The sequence below is a fragment of the Peromyscus eremicus genome, chromosome 3 (genome assembly GCF_949786415.1).
Source record: "Peromyscus eremicus chromosome 3, PerEre_H2_v1, whole genome shotgun sequence".
In the NCBI taxonomy this organism is placed as follows: Eukaryota; Metazoa; Chordata; class Mammalia; order Rodentia; family Cricetidae; genus Peromyscus; species Peromyscus eremicus.
In genome coordinates, this window is record NC_081418.1 from 140,148,398 (window position 1) to 140,171,486 (window position 23,089).

The 23,089-nt window shown below is 37.4% G+C and overlaps 1 protein-coding gene across 2 annotated transcripts; it reads right to left on the reverse strand.

Annotated features, from left to right (window-relative positions):
• Window positions 1–695: 695 nt before the first annotated feature.
• Window positions 696–22,329, reverse strand: LOC131906153 (T-cell surface glycoprotein YE1/48-like). Of its 2 annotated transcripts, none has more exons than XM_059256949.1 (6): window positions 22,218–22,329; window positions 20,662–20,742; window positions 19,560–19,781; window positions 17,445–17,587; window positions 15,780–15,883; window positions 696–849 (listed from the first exon to the last, which is right to left on the reverse strand). In XM_059256949.1, the coding sequence occupies exons 1-6, from the start codon at window positions 22,327–22,329 to the stop codon at window positions 696–698; spliced, it is 816 nt and encodes a 271-aa protein (XP_059112932.1). The 2 variants fall into 2 exon arrangements, with proteins under 2 accessions (XP_059112932.1, XP_059112931.1); XM_059256948.1 differs by having other exon boundaries at window positions 20,662–20,751.
• Window positions 22,330–23,089: the final 760 nt, after the last annotated feature.

Consider the following 23,089-nt stretch of genomic DNA (forward strand, 5'->3'; position numbering starts at 1 on the left):
TTTTTCAGCAATCTTGTCTTAGCCTCCTAATTGCTAAGATTACAAGTGTAAGCCACTACATCTAGCAAACTTCAATTATTACCACCATTTCTATAAGGTTTCAATTATCATAGATGGTTCAAAGAAGGATGGGATAAACTGATGTTTTGGATAAAATGTATTCAGTGGTTCTTTGAACTATACTTGCAAATGTTTACCAAATTTGAAACTAAATTTTATGGGCAAGTGAAATGTTTATAATACTGAAGAAAACAAAACTTCTATGTGAAACAAAACACACAAAATAAAACAGAACAGCAATCAACTAACAACTAAGAAACTGAAGCTTACAACTACACTATAATTCTTAAGTGTGCTTTCAATTGAGACGATTTATCTTATTGATAATGAAATAGTCAGGCTGTTTTTTAGGGTTCTTTATTTAGTTCTATGGGTGTTTAAGTAAACAGAAAGAGCAGATTCTTCAGGGCTGGGGCAAAGGGTGTCCATGCACCAGAGAGGATGTGTTCTGTGTCTTCCAGGAAGAAAGATGGCCTCTGCTCTGCCAAGTCGGATTTGGGAGAGTGTTTTCAACCTCTTCCAGCTCATCTCCCTGTTTACACAGAGAACCCAGTCCTGTGACCAAAGCACTTGTTCATAAGGAGTCATAAATTATTACAGGAAACAAATGAGGGTCAGCACACTCCATTTTACATTTAGCTCCTGCTGAAGAGTGAATCAGCGAATTTATCCAGTCTCTTCTCACAGATACAGGGGTAGAGTTGATCACAGTTATCATTATCGAGTCTTGTTTTAGATAAAAATGCACATGTTCCAGTATAATGATCGAATTTCGCTGTGTTCAAGTCACTAAAGTACAAAAACAATAGCCAATTATTTAATTTTGAACATTCACTGAAATGTCATGATTTTAAATTTTCTATTCGGCAAAATATACAGAATATGGAACTATTAATCATAAGTTCATCAATAAAATGTTTTTATTGTCTAAGCTCATTGAAAAGCAATGATTTCTTGATCATATCAAAATCCCCATCTTATTCCACACTTGCAATTTTTGATCATCAGGTAAAACTGATTTTTAATATTTCCAAGGAATTATTTTATGCTAAATCTTCTTTCCCACTTATATTTTGTCAATAAATATGCTAGGTATAAACAAGTGCATGTAGCACACAGAACGAGGTCTCATATGCTGTGTTTTAACGAGAGAGGGAAGATTTGGAATACAGTCACACATAAAGGCTTATAACTAATATTTTGGGCTATTTTCCCTTTCTTCTTCCCCCATCTCATAGTTAATGGGTCTCCTCTGAAACATGATAATCTACTGAATTCCTCGTATGCAACACAACTACAATTTCTATAGGATTGTATATTAGAAGCCATAACTACCCTTCTTAAAAAAAGAAAAAAATAAATGCAAAATAAAAAACATATTAAAAAATTAGAAAACAGAGTAAATTAGTACACAAGCTAAAACAGAAGGACTGTTAGTTCCAGTTCAACCTGAGCTATGTAACAAAAACAGAAATCAAGAAGTAATTAATTAATAATAATTAAGATCATCTTGTAAAAACTGACAGAAGTCAGATTCCTGCTCAGGCTGAGGTGTTAGCTGAAGTTGAAAAATATCTCAAATGGTCAGGGAAGAATTGTAGCCTGTTTTCTCCCTAATGGATAGAGGAAGCTGACTACAGAATGAATTCAAAATGAAGATCTTCAATAATAAATCCAGCCCAGCATAGTTGGGCACAATTATAGTTCCAGTGTTTTGGAGATGAAGGTAGAAGAATCACAGTTCAAGACATAGGGATTTGAGGCACACTTCAATATATAAGGAGTTTGAAGCTAGTGTGGGCTGATAAGACTCTGACAAAGAATGTCAGACAAAGAATGAAACCCATTCATATTACACATAGAACTGAGACTTCAAAGCAATCAGTTTTTAGCAAAATAAATCACATTCTTTGAATGCTGGATTTAAGATGAAGAGAAATGAAATATTCAAATTTACCACAGAAATTTAGAAGAAACAAAGATAAATGAAACCAAGTTTATGGGACACAGATAGGAAAGGTTAGATAATTTAGGAATAGAATATACATTAGACAACCATGAGACATGCTCATGGGTACAGTCAGAAAATCATGTATGTGCCTTTAATGTACAAAGGGAAGAAATGACACAGAAGATACCAACTGTTCACTAAATAAATAAAAAAGATATTTACTAAAAAGAAAAATGTATGCTTACACAGTGACTTGTACACAAATTGGCATGATAACTTTCATAATTGCAATAACTCATAACTGTCAAAACTTAGAAACACACCATATGTTCACATATGGAGAAATATTGTGGTATATTTGTATAATAATAAAGTGCTTTGTAACAAAAAGAATGAATCACAGGTTTTTGAATACTAAGAGCCATGGCATTATACAACAGATAGCAACTGAAAGTTCAAGTGTTAACACACCAGATGAAAAATTTTCTAATGGAAGAACCCTGTTCAAGCAAAGGTAATGGTGCCACAAACTCTGAACACTGTTACTTCTGTCTGTAATGTTACATGTGCAAAAACAGCTGTGGAATCTCCCTAATACCTGCACTGTAATGAGTAATCTCATGGGTTGTATATATTTAATCTCATGATTATATCTCAATCTTATGGGCACATATAGCTGTATAATTTTAATGACTAGAAATAATACCAGGATATTTTTCATAACTCAGACTCCATAGGAAAGTAACAGTATTCTCAGCTGCAAAGAAAGCTTTTTTTTTTTAGCTGATTTTAAACCTTAGAGCAAATTCAAAATGAACTAGTTGCCCCTGCAAAATAGGCACAAGTACAAGTTCCCAAGTGACTGTTGAACTAAAATCAAGCACAAAGCAACTTTAGTACATATAGTTCTCTCAGCAATTGACTCTCTGAACACACTTCCAACCTCAGTTTATGACACAAGACTCAAGGTTCAGCCATCGAATTGTTTATTGTTTAAGTCCTGATTTTCAATGTCACTTTCTGTTGGGAAATGCTGACCACTCAGCCTATGTGCTCACCAAGCAAATTGGCTGACAGCCATGCATTGCCACTCACTGACTGGCTGGTTAATGTGACATTACTAGCCTGAAAGAAACTATGATTCTCATATGTTATTGAATGGCTCTGACCCTCATAATGTAGCTCATATATTTGTTCAGAATTTTTTTCTCAGCGAGAACTGCTGCTATGTAGAGGAGCTGTGAGAGAGAGACCTATAAGAGAGAGCTGTGTGGAGAGGAAAATGAGTAGTTATGAAGAAGAGAGAGCTGTGTAGAGAGATAGAGCAATATCTGTATAAAGATGTGTGTGGAGATATGTGAAAGAGAGATGTGTAGAAGAGAGATGAATGTAGAGTGAGAAAGTGAGGGAAGAATCAAACAGAGCAGGAGCACAATCTCATGCATGCCATTGGCAATAACAGAAGAGCAGCAGATGGCAATTGACTTCAGGGGATTGGCCATCAGGAAACAAAACCTTGATGGGTAAATTTTGGATAGAAAAGGCCTTGAGACCCCAGACCCCAGAAAGTCTTTTGCTTCTGCTGGACCTTCACATGTTGGCTGCTGCCATCTTCCTCTGGTATCTGGCATGGTATGAATGGGCATGGGGAGATCCCCACTTCCCTTAATGCAGTATGATCATCTCTTAGAAATATCCCATTCTACTGGGCATTTTTACCTGAGGATTGTTTTGGAGATGATATCCTCCTAAGCTGTACTGTTTAACTCAAGTAATGATTTTATACAATAATAGTGTCAGTTTGAATGGAATTTGATGATTGAGGGTCTTTAATAAATATAGTAAGACATTATGATGGAGAGTATTTTAGTGGAAAAATTAACATAGGTAAAGGCAGGATAAAATGTTGCCCCTGCCTCTGATAAAGCAGAGGCTATAGAAAATAAGAAATATAACAAGAAAGTGTCACACAGCCAAAACACACGAGTTTCAATTGAGGAGCCATATGGACTGTGGCTAACCTTAAGATTAAGTAAAACAATTGAGTCCCAGTAGCCCAGATAACTTAAATTCTTTTCATCTTAATGTAGAGAGATGGCTCACAGGTTTCAGTGTGCATCATAACGGAAACAAAGCCTTAAAATAACTTGAGGTTAAAGAAAGATGTTTTGATAATAGCTTTGAAATGAAAAACCCTAGACAACAATGTAAAGTTCACAAGGACACAGCTTTTAGTAATTAAAAAATAAAGCAGCCCAATTATTACTAGCTGAAGTCCTTTCCTTGCTAGGCTTGATTTTGATCAAAGATGTTAGATAATTCTTTGTACACATTTCTACCCCCAATCTCCTGATTTTTTTTAAAAAAAACCTATGTACCCTAATATTTTTGTACCCTAAATATTTAAAGTAGGGCTAATTGATTGTATTCCATATGTAAAAGCTTAGGTTTGTGATTCTTTTAAAATTCCTTAGAAGATTATATTTTAATATAAGTAGTAAAAGTGATTGATTCTTTCTCTGTAACCACAATATGCAGCCTGCCAGCAAAAGAACTGGCTGAGAAAAATACCATGGTTGCTCATACCCTGTTAATCTATGACAAGTTACTTAGATGTAGATATATGCGAGTTCTTGGGATGTCTTTGTTTTAATTATGTAAGAGAGATGAAAAACTTTTTTCCTGTATTCAATATAATCATTCACTTGAAGAATAGAATGTAACCTGCTGTGGGATGTCTTTCCGTATGCTGTGAATATGTTTTATTACCATTAGTTAATAAAGAAGATGCAGAGATACAGGGAGAAGAGGGCAGAGTCTAGGAGAAGCCAGTGAACTGCCTAAGAAGCAAGATGTTAAAGTATCAGTAAGTCATCAGCCACGTGGTGATACATAGATTAACAGAAATACGTTAAATTAAGATGTAAGAGCTAGCTAGTAATAAGCATGAGCTACAGACCAAAGAGTTTGTAATTATATTAAGCCTCTGAATGGGTATTCAGGAAAAGGCAGGCGGGAGAGATTCATCTGCCTACATTTGGTGCCTAGGTGTTTGGCAAGTTTTTCTACATAATACCTGAGAGAGCTTAAAAGAGACAGAGAGAGAGAGAGAGAGAGAGAGAGAGAGAGAGAGAGAGAGAGAGAGAGAGAGAGAGAGACTAAAACAGAACCAGGAGCAGTTTCCTAGTTCATGTCTCTCACTTACAGGCCGAGGGACAGAATTGCATCCCCTGGCCATGGTGGGCCTCACCTGAACATGGTTGACTCCTGCAGTCTCTCACAGGCTGAGGTATAAAGAGACTTCTTCAGCTGCTGCCTGCGGGCTTAAGAACACAGCTGCATGATACTTAATACTGCTTCCCAGAGTTGGGGTAATAAATGCGGCTCCCACTGGTACCTCTGCTCTGAAGCTAGGCACTCAGGGAACAAAGAAATGTGTCAGAGTCAGCCGCCAAAGCTGCTGCTTTGGTCCTAGTGCTTAGCAGTTTAAAGTAGTAGTCAGAAAAGGATTACAGATATACAATGAAGACAAATTCAGATGGAAAAACCTCTAAATGTGTCACAGTATGTTCAAAAATATTTTAGAGGTATCTTGACTTCAAAATTTGGGTCTAAGGACACATTGCTTTGGGAAAGAGGCTCTGCTTTTGTTTCTACAGGAAGCAAGAGGCTGTGGATTCGTTTCAGGTTAAGATGGATCAGATTTGATCAAGCGAGGCCTCCTGAACCTTGACAAATGGTATATATCAACAAAGGTTATAGCTGATCTTCCCAGAACTTGACCATTATCTCAAATTTTCTCAAGATTCTCATAAGATTACCAGTGCCTCCAATCAGCAGGAAGTAGTATAGAAAATTATGCCCAAATTCCCAAAATATGGTTTATTAATGTTTATTTTCATTGAAAGGGGGTTTATTATAAATAGTTAATGGTCATAGTCAGTCTCTCTCTAAAGAAAAAAGGGGTCTATGGTATAGTAATTATAAGAAAATGGTAGATTATTGAATCTACTTTAATCCAAAAAATAACTGTTAATCTCAAAATATTTTACATTGGTAGGGATTTTGGTTTATTGATAAAAAAATATAAGGTCAATTTTGTTGTACTTTATGTATATTTCCACTCTTGTTTAAGGTATTATGTTTATACAACTCATTTAAAAAGGTAATATATAGTTAAAAATGCAAATTAGTAGTTATCTATAATAGTGAAACTTATAATCATATTAGTTAGGTTTTCTAGATATGCAGAGATATATTTCAGATAGATAGAGTAATCTTTAAACACTTCAAATACCTACAAAATATAGCATTTAAAGTGTTTTAAGAACTTAGACTTTTCTGGACATTGAGACATGTCTGCTCCTGGCAGCACCAATTACTTCAAAAAGGATGATGAGCATCAAAGAAACTCCTTATGGAGTTTGCTTTTATTGTAGCAAAGGCTAGCCATTTGGGTGAGAAACTGCTCTTTCCTGGACTGCTTGACAATTTGTTGTATAAACTGGACAGGCAGGACCTATAGGAAAGGAACCACTGAACTTTGCCAAAACAAGGCAGGATGGTCCTTCAGGTTCCAGCTTCACAGAAGAAACTACAGACATTCTGCAAGACACAGAGGAAAGCAACTGATGAATGCTGCCAATATAGGCAGGACAGACCTTCAAATTTACTGCTTAATGTCTGCCAGATACTATGGGCCTGTAGTCTGAGGATGGATGTCCCAACATTACACAAGAACTTTGGGTGACTGTTCAGGCAGCCAGGTGTCTCTGTTATATCTAAAATGTTGGAAGTTGCTTGCAATGTATTTTCTGTTTACTCAGGTAAATATCCTCTGGGGTCTTTGATGGAGTTGAAGTCTAGATAGTTATAATTGTAGTTTTTCTTACTTATGATAAGAGGTAAATTAGAGGTGAAACTTTAGACTAATTAAAATAGGATAGATGACAGAGTATTTTTTAAATATTGCCAAATACAAATAGACTAGATACTGTTACTGTAATTCTTGCTTGATAACTGTTTTGTTACATGTAATTTTCCTATATTAAAGTTAAAACCTTCCTTTTGATTAGGCAGAAAAGGAAAAGTGCTATGGCATGTCTTTCTGTATGCTATGAATATATGTTATTCCCATTGGATGATAAATTAAGATGATTTGGCCTATAGCCAGGCAGAATATAGCTAGGCTGGAAATACAAATTGAATACAGGGAGAAAGGAGGGCAGAGCTGAAGCAGATGCCAGCCAGCCACCAGAGGAGCAAGATGTGCTAGAACACACGAAACATTTGCCATGAGACATGTGGCAAAACATAGATTAATAGAAATAGGTTAATTTAAGTTGTAAGAGCTAGTTAAAAATAAGCCTGAGCAATAGGCCAGTTTATAATTAATATTAAGCCTCTGACTGGTTATTCAGGAACAGGCAGGCAGGAGAAAGTTGTCCATCTACAGTAACCACATTGTAATTTTTAAATTGCCTGGAAGATTTTGTTGGGGTATATAAGCTGTAGAGGAAATATAAAATCATAGAATACAGAAGAGAGAACCCAGAATAAAGAATACAGAAGAAGAAAACTATCAAGAGAGAGTGTGAATGTCTTTTTCTCTACCCCCTCAGATTAAAAAAAAAAAAAAGTCGAATTTTGCCTACTCTGTGGATTTCTTTCAAGACCTACACTGCTGGAAGCTGAACCCCAGGCAGTGGTAGATGTATATGTCACAGAGGAATGCAGCTTACTAGCCTGCTACCCCAAATTTTGCTTAGCCTAAATTCTTATACTCCCCAAGACTATCAGCCTAGCAGTGATATCACCTACAATGCCCTAGGGCCTCCCATATCAGTCACTAATTAAGAAAATGCCATACAGTTGGCATTTGCCTATAGTCAGATGTTTGTTATTGAGGCACTTTCTCACTTGAGGTTCCCTTTTCTCAGAGGAATCTAGCTTGTGTCAAGTTGACATAAAACTAATTTGCATAATGGTGCTTGCAAAGGTATACATATTTGCGAAAACTCATTTCTCATGACTTACAGTGGGTGCATTTTATCACATGCACACTCTAACTTCAAGGTTTGATTGTTTTTTAAATATAATTGTCAACAGAATGAACGAAAGAAAGAGAGAAGGAAAGAACCAAAGAAAGAGAGAAAGTTAGAAAGAAGGAAGAAATGAAGGAGTAAAGGAAGAAAGGAAAGAATGAAGAAAGGAAGGAAGGAGAGGAAAGAAAGAAAGGAAGGAAGGAAGGAAGGAAGGAAGAAAGAAAGAAAGAAAGAAGAAAGAAAGAAAGAAAGAAAGAAAGAAAGAAAGAAAGAAAGAAAGAAAGAAAGAAAGAAAGGAAAAAAGGAAGTAAGAAAACAATCACCAGTCAAACCGTTTCAGAACTAAGGATATTACACATGAATGCACTGCATGATACTGAATACAAAGAAATATCAACAGTGACATGATCCAGAAAACTGACAAAAGTGACTAATAAAACGATGGATTATTGATTAAAACATATTAATAAATCATCTATGTTTATTGAGTTTAATTATTTCAGTATGATGTAAAAGAAATTGCTTGTCCCTACAAAATATTTGTGGATGGCTTATTATTATTATTATTATTATTATTATTATTATTATTATTACCATTATTATTATTGGCTTCATGAGACAGAATCTTACTCTGTAGCACACAATGACCTCAAACATACTATGTAGCCTAAGGCTACCTTCAAACTCATTTACCTATGAGATTATAAGTCTTAACCAAACCAAACTAGTGGGAACTCATGAGCTGTGGACCAATAACTGTGGAGCCCCTATGAGACTGGACTAGGCCCTCTGCCTAGGCAAGACAGTTATGTAAATTGATCTGCTTAAGAGGCCCCCTGGCAGTGGGATCAGGATCCATCCCTAGGGCATGAGTGGGTTTTTTGGAGCCCACTCCCTATGGTGAGACAGCTTACACAGCCTTGGACCAGGGGAACAGGCTTGGACCTGCCTCAACTGAGTGTATCAGGCTCTGCTAACTCCCCACGGGAGGCCTTGCTTTGGATGATCTCGAAATGGGGGTTGGGAAGGGGGGAAGACAGGGGTGGGAGAAGGGAGGGGAGGAGATCTGTGGTTGGTATGGAAAATGAATAGAAATTTCTTAATAAAAAGAAAAAGAAAAAAATATTATAAGTCTTGAACTTTCACATGCAGCTGGCCTCAATGAATATTACTGTATCTATGGAGTTTCAACTCATCATCAAATGGATCAAAAAGAGAGACAGAATGAGAATACATATGGATTATGGAGGGTTGAATGAGTGTATTAAATTAGTCTGGAAACTATTCACTATGTCTGAAATTATTTTTTGCAGCAAATAAATGCACTCTAAAGATGATAAATTCTTCTCCATACAAAAAGTGTCAAACAGTAGCTAACCAACTAACAAACAAACAGAAACCCACAAGTGCACCCTAGTTCTTAACTGTGCTGTCAAAGCCATGGATGTTGGAACGGTTTGTTCTAGTGATGATAAAATATGTGTGCTATTTATTAGAGTTCTGTATTAAGTTCCATGTGTCATTCAGGAAAAAAAAGAGAGTGATTCCTTAGGGCCCTGGACCAAAGGCATCCATTCTACAGACACAAGCTGCTGTGTTTTACAAGGAAGGAAAATGGCTTCTGCTCTGTTAAGTTAGTTTTCAGAAGAATATTTCTTCCCTTTCCAGCTCATCACCCTATTTGCACAGCAGACTGAGACCTGTGGTTAAAACATTTGGTCCTTTGATATGTTTGGGAGGCATCCAGGCAGTGGGACCAGGTCCTGTGCTCAGTGCCTGAGTTGGCTGTTTGAAACCTGGGGTTTACGCAGGGACACTTACTCAGCCTGGGAGGAGGGTACTGGACCTGCCTGGACTGGGTCTACCAGGTTGATCTCAATCCTGGGGGAGTCTTTGCCCTGGAGGAGATGGGAATAGGGGGTGGGCTGGGGGTAAGGCGGGGGGGGGAGGGGGGAGAACAAGGGAATCCGTGGCTGATATATAGAATTAAATTATATTGTAAAATAAAATAAAAAAAAATTTGGTCCTTAAGTAGTCACAGATCACCACAAGAAGCCAACAAAGATGACCCCATTCCATTTTTAACTTTCCTACACACTGCACACTAAATTAGATAATTTATCTGCTTTCTTTTCGCAGATACAGAAGTGAGTTCTAACACAGTCATCATTATCTACACCTGTTGAAATGAAAAATGCACTGCCTCCTGTCTTATGTGGTGATCCCATTACTGTCAAATCACTATTAAATGAAATGGGAAATTATTTAAATTCAAATCATATTGATTCAGGCCAAAGTCTTCAAAACAAGATTTATTTACCAAAATGTACAGAATATGGCATTAATCATAAGAATATCAATAAAAGATTTCCGTTTTCTCTAAATGCATACAATTGGTTTTGGGCCAATGTCATGGCTCAGTGGGTGGAGGCCATTGGCATCAGACCAGACAACCAGAATTCAGACCTTAGATCCCACACAATAGGAGAGAAATGACTTTTTCAACACTCCTCTAGCTACACTTGTGCTGTGACCTGTATGTCACAGTACATGTGAATATATGCACAAAAATAAATGGAATAAAATGAAAAATAAAAATGATCTTTTGATCACAACTCAGGTTCTTATCTACTTCACACTGTTATTTTTTGTGTGTGTGTGTGTGTGTGTGTGAGCAAGTCAAATTAATTTTCAGTATTTCCATGGAACAATTTTACACTAAAATGTTTTCCTCTGATATTTTTTTTTACAATAAAGACAGTTTAAAAAGAAGAAATAAATGCATGTGGCACACAGGACACAGTCTTATATGCACACATTTTGAGAAGAAAGGGACATTTATAGAATTGTCACAGAAGAGGGTTTGTGACTGTTTTGGTTGATTTTTCTCTTTCCTCCCCCTCTTCAGAGCTATTGGGACTTCCCTGAAGCTTGGTGATCCTCTGACTTCCCTGTGTGCAACACAATTGCCATCTCTGATAGACGATGAATACTAAATCCTCAACTACCTTCCTGTGAAAGATAATTCAAAATGTTAAATAAAAACTAAAACACAATGCCTGGAGGTGGGGGCACATGCCTTTAGTCCCAGCCCTTGGGAGGCAAAGGCAGGTGGATCTCTGTGAGTTCAAGGCCAACCTGGTTTACAGAGAGAGTTCCAGGATAGCCAAGACTACAGAGAGAAACCCTATTGAAAAATCAAAAGAAAAAAAAAAAGAAAGATGATACATGACTATAACCTAGCTCTAGGGAGGCTGATTTAGAGGATTATAAGCCAGAATAGAGTGGGCTATGGAGCAAGACCCTGATCAACTAAAACTGAATTCAGTTCATTTATGAACAGGCAGAAAGCAGATTCCTATACAGTCTGAGGCTTCAGTAAAGCTAAGACTCCCAAAACATCATTAAACATGACAGCCAGTCTTTCTACTAATAGGCAGGGTAAGATAAATAGTGACTCTACAGAAAATGATCATTCAAACACCAAATAATGCATCCAGGAGTATAAGGAGTTCAAGGCCAGTTAGGGAAACACAGTGAGTTTGACTCAGGCTAGCCTAATGAGAATCTATGTCAAAGAACACCAGACAGAGAATGAAATCCAACAAACTTCATGGGACTAAAACAGCAAAGGAATAAAACTTTAACAGAAAATCGCCTTCACTGAACATTGGATTTAAGCCTGGTGGAAATAATGGATTTAGATTTACAATAGGAAGATAAATGAAACTAAGTGGCCCATGGATCATATAAAGAACAGGTAAGGTACAGCAGGAATGGGTATATACATTAGTCAGCCATAAGATATGATTATGGTACAATCAGTAAAGCATGTGTGTTGAACATGGGCAAAGTGGGAAAGACACAGGATACATTAACTATTCACAAGATACACATGGAGCACATATTCTACATCATGAGCTCTTAACTTTCCCTCCATGGTGATGCCTTCCTGGACTTCTACCAAGAAACACAAGCTCACAGTTTCTCCTGTATGAAATGATACTTCCTATAGAAAAAACAAATTAATAACAATAGTGATAATCTGGATGATTTGTACATATTAATACATCATGTAAGGTCTTCTGTCCTCTGGCCACCTCTGTGACAGCCTGGTCACCTCTGTGACAGTCCAGCCACCTCTGTGACAGTCCAGCCACCTCTGTGACAGTCCAGCCACCTCTGTGACAGCCTGCTTGAGAGTTCCCTTGGACAAAAGAGGAAGTTATCTTTCTGCAGATTTGAAACCTAGCTGTCCACACTGGCAGGACCACGTTTAAATTAGTGAGAATGAGGAGGGTTTATATGAGCGAGAATTGTTGAGACCAAGGTTCGATAAAGCACAGGGACAAATAGCCAAACGAATGGAAACACATGAACTAGGAACCAAGGCTGAGGGGTCCCCAACTGGATCAGGCCCTCTGAATGGGTGAGACAGTTGATTGGCTTGATCTGTTTGGGAGGCATCCAGGCAGTGGGACCGGGTCCTGTGCTCATTGCATGAGTTGGCTGAAACCTGGGGCCTACGCAGGATCGCTTGGCTCGGCCTGGGAGGGGTACTGGACCTGCCTGGACTGAATCTACCAGGTTGATCTCAGTCCGCGGGGGAGGCTTTGCCCTGGAGGAGGTGGGAATGGGGGTTGGGCTGGGGGGAAGGCGAGGGGAGCCGGAGTGGGGAGAACAAGGGAATCCGTGGCTGATATGTAGAACTGAATTGTATTGCAAAATAAAAATAAAAACTAAAATAAATAAATAAATAAATAAATAAATAAATAAATAAATAAATAAATAAATAAATAAATAGAAGTGAGCCAGACCTGCCATGTTCTCAGGCACTGAATGAAAGGTTCCTGAGAAAGTTACCACTGTTGATGCCTCAGATAGTATTCACTGCATACCACAAAAAAAAAAAAAAATGTCATAACAAACAAAATCCAGCAGAAACAGTATGTTAAGCCCACAAAAGTACAGACAATAGGATTACCAACTAACACATGTAAAATAAGTATGTTTGATATCTTTAAAGGGATATAAGATAGTCACACCTGCCTGTAGTCTCAGCACTTGAGAGATGGAAATACAAGGATCAAGAGTTCAATACCAGCCTGGGGACACAAATCTCTTTCAAAACAACAACAAAACGATAAAAATTAATTTATTTTTAAATAATTATAAAAGGCAACTTGAAATGTAACTAGCTAACAAAGTTTCTAAGGGACAAACACAGAATTATTAGGGGATTTTTTTAAAATTTGTATTTCTAAAAAAAAATCAATAATCAGGAAAAATGATGAATATGTGATATGAAAGCAGAGAGGGGGTTCTGAGGATTAAAGGATAAAATGTGAATGAGTACTAGAAAATAATGGACAGGAGAGAATAAAGGATGGATCAACCAAAACTAAGGATGTATAAAAGACCTTACGGAGACCCACTAGCTGACCTACACAAAACAGACTCCCTTTTGTGTGTGTGTGTGGTTTGGGAACTTTTGTGTGTTGCTTTTTTGTTTGTTTTAGGCAATTTTTGTCTTGCTGGATTTTTTTTTTTAGTTTGATTTTATTTTCCTTTTTTGTTTTGTTTTTGTTTTGGAGAGAGAGAGAGAGAGAGAGAGAGAGAGAGAGAGAGAGAGAGAGAGAGAGAATTAACACAAAATTGAGTGCATAGGAAGGGAGTTTGGGGGGGAACTGGGTATTAAGGGGGAGAGGAAAACCTGATCAAAATATATTCTATAGAAACATAATTTAAAAACATCAAAATATAATTTAAAAAGAGTTAGATCCACAGAAAATATGAGTTATTAAGTGAAAATCAAAGTGGAAGGCAAAGGATACCTCCAAAGGAATCACCAGTCAGGGAGACCACAGATGCCTCCAAACAACCAGGCTGCGGCTGTGCCCTTGGTTTTCCACCATAACTCCTGGAAACACCCTATTTCTAAAGACACCACATACTTGGCATCAGGACATAGAGAAATCAGTCTCAAACCAATGAGGAAATATCTTCCCTTAGGCTATCTTTCAATGGTTCAAAAGTCCTGTGCAGGTTACTACGTAGTGCCTTAGCTAGGGTTTTTATTGCTGTGAAAAGACACTTGACCTCAGCTACTCTTATAAAGAAACATCTCACTGGGGTGTCTCCCTTACAGTTTCAGTGCTTCAGTCCATTATCATCATGGTGGGGAGCATGCAATTGTGCAGGCAGACTTGGTGGCTCTTGATATACAGGCTACAGGAAGTCTGCTGACACACTCAGCAGTATCCAGAGCATAGGAAACCTCAAAGCCCACTCCCACAGTGAGACATTTTCTCCAATAAGACCCCACCCACTCCAAAAAAAGCCACACCTACTAATAGTGCCACTCCCTATGAGATTATGTGGGCCAATTACATTCATACTTCCAAAGGGAGAAAAGATTTGAATGGTCTTACCCAGCACTGGACCTTGCATGCCACAATACTGACCTGCTAGGCAATATGTCATATTTGATACTGTAATCCAAATCAAAAGCCCACGATTGCAGAGGTCATTGGCTCTAGTATGGAACCTACTACTATCATTTTGCTAAGTGGTCACATAGCCAAGTTTCATTTTTAATATTTATATTTATGGCCTGGACCTGCATTGCTCTCAACCTCCATCAGAGAAGTTTCTTTTGGCAGTGGTCAGTGGTCATTGCAGAGAAGCAGAACTGGTCAAAGTGCTTAGGAGAAGAGCATATGTGCTCCCCTTTAAAGGGGTCATCTTCATAAACCTCTTTCCCCCAAAACTACCACTACCACGCAGGAAATAGGAAAGAAGAGGAAACAGAAAGGTTGTAAGAACCAGAGAAGGAAAAAAGCACTGTGAAAAGCATGTTTTGGACATGACAAAATTCCTGCACAGATGAGGAGGCATATACTACCACGTAAGGAATTAATATTGTTAGGTGACGGCTGCTGGAAAAGGGAGATTCACTCTTTTGCGGGGGTGGGGTTGGGGGTTGGGGTGGGGTGGGGCGATGGGCTCGGGAGGGGGGGTGGCCACCGGTATGTATCCTTTCTCCAGTGGATGCCCTACCATGCACCTAGGGACAGCAGCAATTAAGAAAACAGGAGTTAGAGAGGCATATGTTAAACAGAAGCAGAGGAAGCTTGGGGGTTTAGGGAAGGATATAATCATATTTTATTTTATGTATATGAGATATATTCAAGAAAAAAGAAATATTCTTAATAAAGATAATCAATGAATAGTTTCCTACCAGATTATAAATTAACATAACACTTGGAGTCTTCAATATGACATCTTGAAATGGAAGGTAAATATACATATATACATATAGATATGCAAAAAATGTTCTTATATTTATAAATAAGAAGCAATTTATATAAACTAAATCCTGAAACAAATGAAGTGAAAATTTCAAATATTCGTACTTATACTGTCTATCAGGATGATCTAGTCACTTTCAAGTGATCTTAAGTTGTTGATTTGCTTGTGTTCTCTGCATCTTAGACCACACAATCCTTAGCTGTGTTCATTATTACATCACTAGCAGTCAGCTTCTAGACTGTTCTGTTCCTCTTCCCTGTCTAATGCTTGCTCAAACACTGCCTTGTGCATCTTATCCTTAACTGTAAGCTCTATTGAAAAAGAGAATAGCATTGTGAAATGAGAGAAAAGCCTTTGCACACAATCCTTTCAATTCTGCACCAAGTTAGAGTATGAAGGCTCAGGAAACTCACAGTTTAGATGGGCCATCGTCAATCCATTGCCATTTCCTTGTTCTTGTGTCATATGATAACCCGATCCAGTAACTGTTCGGCTTAATTTGGAGCTGAAGGAACTTCTGTAAGAAAAAAAAGAACTCATCTGATGATAAAATTTCCCCGTGGCTGGTGAAAAAAGAGCAACATAACAGGTCCCTGCTATTCTATGTCAGTTCTCTGCTGTCCTGTCCTCCAGCACTTCAGTCTCTCCAAGCTCATTTTTAAAGTGATTTCCCATAAATGAGTAGCTCATTTATGTCAAAACCAATGTTAGTTATGTAAGTTATTTAAAATGAAAAACCTCAGGTGTCTAGGGATACTAGGTTCATGAAATAATTTATGTCTTTAGACCAAGTCTCACTATATAACCAAGGTTGACCCTGAATTCACAATATTACTGCTGTGACTCCTATAAACCAGCACACTGCATACATGGCTCATTAAATAATTTCTGACACTATATGAAATTATTCAATGTGCATTCCCAAAGACCACAGAGGCATGTGGGAAGTGTTCATATGGTAAGTAATGCCCTGTCTTCATAGCAAATTCATTAAGAGGAAAAGTACTGTGTGAAAAGCTATTCATTAAGCTCCATGCTCCAGAGAAGAAGCTGTTCTGAAGTTTAGACTTGGAAGTGACAGAAATTGAGGAGGAAAGGGACAGATATTTGGAAAAATTTAGTGTCTTACATGTGACATACAAGTGGCATGATATCTACTTAAATTTTTGAACATATCTTAAAATGAGTTTAAATTTAATTATAAATTTAATTATGATTAATATATCAAATGGCAAATCACATAATTATTTGACATTAATAATTATTTTGTTGTAATTTTTATACATGTATTAAATTGCTGTACAAATTTTGTAAAATGTTCTATATGACAAAGTTTTCAAGCTGATCCTGCGAGCATTTCTCTAGAAAAATATTGTCTTCATATTGGAAGAGATTTTGTTAGGAATAATTTAAATAGAAAATGTCCACATCTTAGCACCTGTTTTCATTTAATTATTCATTTCTGAAAATAGACATCTTTTAAAAAAACAAAAAATCATACGAAGTAAAGATTATGGAGAGTTTCACTGACAATCCCATTGGAGCTACCTGGTAAAACTACTGAGTTTCACAGTTCTCATAGAATTTCCACTTTGCAAATTGCCCCAGAGGTCAGTTACTTTCTCTATTTTCATCCAATTCCTCATCTCAGGCAGTCTCACATCCCCAGAAAGCAAGCCCTAGACCAAGATGTCACTGGGTGTAGTTGGCACTCTATGGAGATACACAACTGTCACTCACAGGATGTACTGTACCAAAGGTTTAAACTTATTTTGGGAAAACATGCTTGTCTGAGGGACTCTCTTGCAGACTCCTGTAAAATAGGAGATTACAAAGACATGGCTGTTTCTTTAATGAGTCTTCTCATAACGGACCCTGTGTCCTGACACTAAGTGAGCAGCAGGAAGGAGTAGCCTAGGATACTCTTACTGCACAGTTTTTGATCACGTTACAGGCAAACCATGAACAACACTCAGCCGTCTCTCTTTCAGTAAACCTGCCCGGGCTCAGCATCTCACTATCCAAGGATTAATGCAGAGTCTAAGATAAGAAATGGACATGTTAAGAGTCTACAGTACCAATTCATCATCATCATCTATTGTCAATAGGGATAAGCTGCAGTCCCGGCAGGTCTGTTTACATCCACTCCAGAGTTTTTTGTCCATGATGAAATAATAACATTTTATGCCACAGCAGAACCAGTCTCCTTCAACCCGTTTGCCTACAACAGAGAAGGTAGATGGTGAAAATTCTTATTTTCTAATATTTTATTATTAGAGCACTTTTTTAATTAAACGTCAATAACTAAGTAAAATTTCAGAGCTCTAAGAAATTTAAATTCCAGAATGTTAAGAGACCCTTTACACCCATGCTCTATGGAGTGCTTTTTATAGCAGTAGATATATAGAAACAGCTGATGTGTCCACTGTGGATAAATCAGTAGAAAAAAACATAGCACATGCACACAAAAAAAATATTATTTATCCTTTAAATTGGCTGAGCATGAAGACTTATGCCTATAACCTGAGCACTACACAGAGTGAGACAGGAGGATCAGCACCAGTTTGAGGCCAGCCTAGGCTAAGTAGTGACTTCCATGTCAGCCTTGGCTATAAAGTAGATTTTAATAAAGCCTGGGCTACAGATTGAAACCATGTCTAACACCTAAACACTTTAAAAGAGGTGCTCAACCAAATGACGAGCATGGATGAACTGGAGGATGGAGTGCAAAGTGAAAAAGTCAGGCCCAGGACCATACTTTATGGCTCAACTCAGATGAGGTTTTAACACAGCCCAACTCTAAGAAGCAGAGGCTTGTGAGATACCAGAGCTGGAGTACGGGGAACAAACACTTGCTGCACAGAGGCAGTTACAAGGATGACTGAATTCTAGACCTGCAGCAATGCACTGTATTCCCAGTTCATCCTCACATACTGTGCACTTAAGGATGTGCTGTGGTCCGTGTTAGATGCTCTTACCTTAAGAGAAATAAGAGACACATGAGAGAGCTTTTGAAGGTGTTAGTCTACTCTCCTGATTATGTTGATGCCTTCAGTGATAAACCCACATACCCAAATACGTCAAGTTGAATACATTAAAATGTGTGCGATTTGTGTAGCAATAATACCTCAGTATGATTATTTTGTTTAGTGAGGGACTGAGGATGTCCATGCTCTATTATCAAACTTTATCTACAACCTTTTTTTTTCCTGTGAAGAGGTATCGTTGTGTATCTCATGCTAGCCTGGAATTTGCTGAGCTGTCCAGATTGTCATTAAATTTATAATCCTCCTGTCTCAGCCTCCTAAGGACAGGGACTACAGCAATATGCTATCATTTAGAGATGATAAAGTTATTTTTAAAAATAAGACATAATATTTTTCATGGGTCTGAAATATTTCAAAAATTTTTGGCACTTTTCCTATCATATTTTATAATGTAGCAGTTGAAAGATATTATTATTCCTTGCATAGTAATGATTTTTAACCCCTACCATGGTGTAGTGAGATCATATGCAAAAGCTCTTTGTCAATTCTAAATTCTGAAAGTAATATTTAATAATGAATGATAAACTGTGTCAATTAACGTTAACCAGTCACAATACACAGTAAGAAAGTTTCCTTGTAAAGCTTGATATTTTCATCTTTCTGGCCTCATTCACTGTGTCACTGACAGTTACACAAGTGTGGACACCATTTTGAAGTTTCATAATATGCTGCAGTGAACTTCACTATGGTCACAAACATGCCAACTCTCTCATACCAAGGCAGAAGGAAAACACACACACAATTATTTTTATGACTGCATCCATGTAAATGCTCTGAGTCCATTTCAGCCTAAGAATTTGGTGAATGCACTCTTAATGGAAACTTCCATATTCTGTCAGCAACAAAGCTGGAGATTTGAACTTGCCCACAGACAAAAAGAACCTGAATTGTCAGCTGTGCTGACTTACAATTACATCCTCTTAGAGCAGTAGAAGCCAGAACAGCCACTGAGTTTCTCGAAGCTATAAGATTCTCCAAATTCAAACAGGGATATCTGGGGGTCCAGGCAACTCCATGAGATAACAAAACCCCAAGCCATTAACCCACAAATCACCAGCATTTTAAGCTGCTAGTTGGACTTCAAATCTTCTGGGGGAGGAAACATTAGAGAATAAAGCAATTCTTTATTCAGGATCCTCTCCTTACCTCTGTGCTGTTTGGAATCTACAACAAATTTAGTTTCCTGGTAGCATCTGTTCAGTGTTCTGTTGAGTGTGTCCAGATCCTGTTTGAGGGCCTCATAATCTATAGACTTATTTTTCAACATTTCTTCCATTAAGTACCTGTCATTTTGCATGGTGCTGTTCTCTTGATGGGGATTATTTAGAGTTTTCTGCAATTCGTGTTTTTCTTGACTATACTGAAAAACTAAAATTAGTAGCAGTTATAACACCAAAAATGCTTATAAGGAGTAAATACTGAAATTTAAGATAACAGAGAAAGCCCAAATTGACAACTAACACATATTATTACTGGAACTGGTACTTTGACATTTAGAAAGTAACACCTCAATTAACTCACTGTAGGAATGGAAACACAAATTTCTCTCTATCAGGGTAACATTAATGTAAAGCAAACAATACAGCTGAATAGAATTATGGTGGATGTACCACAACTTCCAGTTATTTAGTTTTTCACAGCAAAAACTTTCAAAAACACACATAAGTAAAATATTCAGTGAATACTTAACACAGCATGAGAATGTGAACTTAGAACCATTAAGAAATGGCACAATTCTCGTTGGACCAGAGGGAAACAAAATATCCAGATAGGTTTCCATGTCTTAACCAGCCTGGGAGTGATTTCCTCTAAAAATGTGAAGGAATCCAATAAAGCTTAAGTCTTTTCACTTAACCATGTCCTTAATATACACCGAAGAAAATGAAAAGAACATTATCATCTATTTTGCTGTTTCTTGCAGAATTTTTACATACAATTCACAATCACCTAAGCTCAGAAAGCAGACTACCATTAAATCCTCAAAAGAAACAATACCAATAATGAGACAGAAAAAGGCAGTTCCCAACAGCCCCAGAGTTAATAGAATAGGTATGTATGGGAACAAGACACTACAGTGTGTCAGCACCCCCCCCAAAAAAAAAATACAAAATAAAACAAACAAACAAAAACAAAATCCAGAGCTATCTGGCACATCCTCTGATTATAGGCAGAACAATGGACAGAGAGTGTTAAATGCATAATTAGTATCTAAAGTTATTACTTAGGTAGATGTATACCAGTTACTCACTGTGTGTCACCAACACTGCAACTGTCACCAGCAGAATGGAACAAAGGACTCCCAGAGGTATTGCAATGAGGTGCCAGGGGACTGAACACTCTTAATCAAAACAAACAAAAAAAAAGCAAAGCAAGAAAATAATCACTATGAAAAGAGCACGTCACAATACTGGTTATAATTTTGTGTAGCACAGAAATGAGGGGATATTGGTCTCTAACAGTTTTACAGAAGCCTATCATACAAGCTGACTGAACACGTGCTTTCAAAATTTGTAGCACATCTACCTAAAATGCACCCACTGTAGAAATCCTACATGTGTGAAGTTTCACAGGATTTCAAACTTCTTTTAACTTTGGTCTTATATTATCAATCCTCCTACTTCAGACTAGAGTAGCTAGATAACAGGCACCTGCCCTTTCACCCAGTTCTCCAGGATCAAAGGTGCATCCTTCAGAAAGCACTGGAGGCACAGACATAGTCCAGGTAGACAATTCCAAACTAGAGCATACAGTCAACCAAGGATGCATAAGTGAGGATGAGAGGAAGGAAGGAGGGATGGATGTTCTTGAGAACTGTAGGGACCATAGTTGTTATGGAGCTGACCTGTATACAAGTCCATACTTTCTGGGGCCAGAAGTCAACTCTTTTTTTTTCCATAATTTCCATATTTTCTAGACAACCCTAAACATCTTTGTGTGTCTGAGGTGTTGGGAATCTGAAAGCCAAGCCTCTGATTATCACTGTATCAAAGAAATTAAAGTTATCAGCTTGGAGTTCAGCTGTTACAGTTCATTCAGGGTAAGCAGAAAAAGAGAATAGAAAAGTGAGATTTCATCTTTTTCATTAATAAACTTAACTATTCTTTGACATTTCTGCGAATACATAATGTGGTTTAGTCATCCCCATCCCCACTACCCTCTTTCATCCCCTCTCTTCCTCTGCAGCTTCTCCTCAGAATACACTTCATCATCTGATGAACTATTTTTCTGCTTCATTGCATTAGATATTGGGAATATTTAAGATGATTAAAACATCTTCTGCTAAAGGGAAAGTATTGTTTCTAATGCATACTTTGCATTTCTTTAAGGTTTCATTTCTCTAGGACATTTGGTGTTTCTTCAGACTCTGGTTTTTCACTTTTAAAGGTTTCAGAATTCTTCTTGACTAGACTAAATAATAAAAACCTCCCAATAGTTTCTCAAATTTGATGAAATGTATTCGCTTCTCACTTGTCAATTTTCAAGAACTGTTTACTCAGAGATGTCTATTGACCTCCTCTATCCATCTGGCTTTCTCTGTTACCAGCTAACAGTTAAAAATAGAGTTATAGTTTTCTTCTTTTTCTTTTAAAAATGATTACTTAATTTTTAAACTTATTTTTGAACAATTTTCTACATGATTACTCCCTCACTCATACTCATTTATCTCCCCCCTCCCCCGTGCATCACCAAGCCCAGCTAAAATGGAGGGTTTTTGTTTTCCATAGAAGCCAGTAGGATATTGTTTTCAAAGGTCAAAAGTTAGAATGCATAAAACAGGTGAATTTAGACACTTAAAGCACTTACCCCTGTGCCCAGCTTCTCTGGGCCCTTGTGTCTCATTAGCCCTTTCTGGATTCTGCAAGTCTGAAGATTTATGGAACCTCACAGTTGTGTAAGTAATCTCCTCATCACTCATCTTGGGAGTAAGTGAAGTACGGTCTGTGTTAAAATCTGTCTTCAGTGATTTCTAAAGAAAAAGTTAAAATGTCCACCTTTAGGAAGGTACCTGGATCAGATTCTGCAGTGGGGTGGGAAGGGACAGTGTCTGATTCATTCCCCTAAAGATCCAAACACCCTAAATCACATGTATTTATCCTGATTTCCACTAGACATGAGAAGTTTTTGAAGTTTTCTGTCATTTATACTTCTAATGTTCACAGCACTTATTATTAGGAAATTCAAAAAGAATTAAAAATTTACTATTACGTTATTGTAATATTAGCACAGCCTATTTGTTTAAAATATTTAACATGTAAAATACGTTAGGCATAATTGGTACCACTGCAAATCTTTGAAGTATTTTTAAACTACCAATTCAACAACAGTCAGAGATTTCTGAATATATAAAAATTTATACATTTATTTGAGACAGGGTTTCTCTGTGTAGTTTTGGTGCCTATCCTGGATCTTGCTCTGTAAACCAGGCTGGCCTCAAACTCACAGAGATCCATCTGACTCTGCCTCCCGAGCGCTGGTATTAAAGGCGTGTGCCACCACTGCCCAACTTATTTATACATTTTGATAAATATTCAAATATAAAAGGAAAATTCTTGTAGTCTTTTCAATTGCATTGACTCTCAGAATTTCCCAGACACCACCTCCAAAACAGTATATGAAGGTTAATACTGCAGGTAATTACCATTTTGGGCTCCATAAACATAAATATTTCTTGGGTT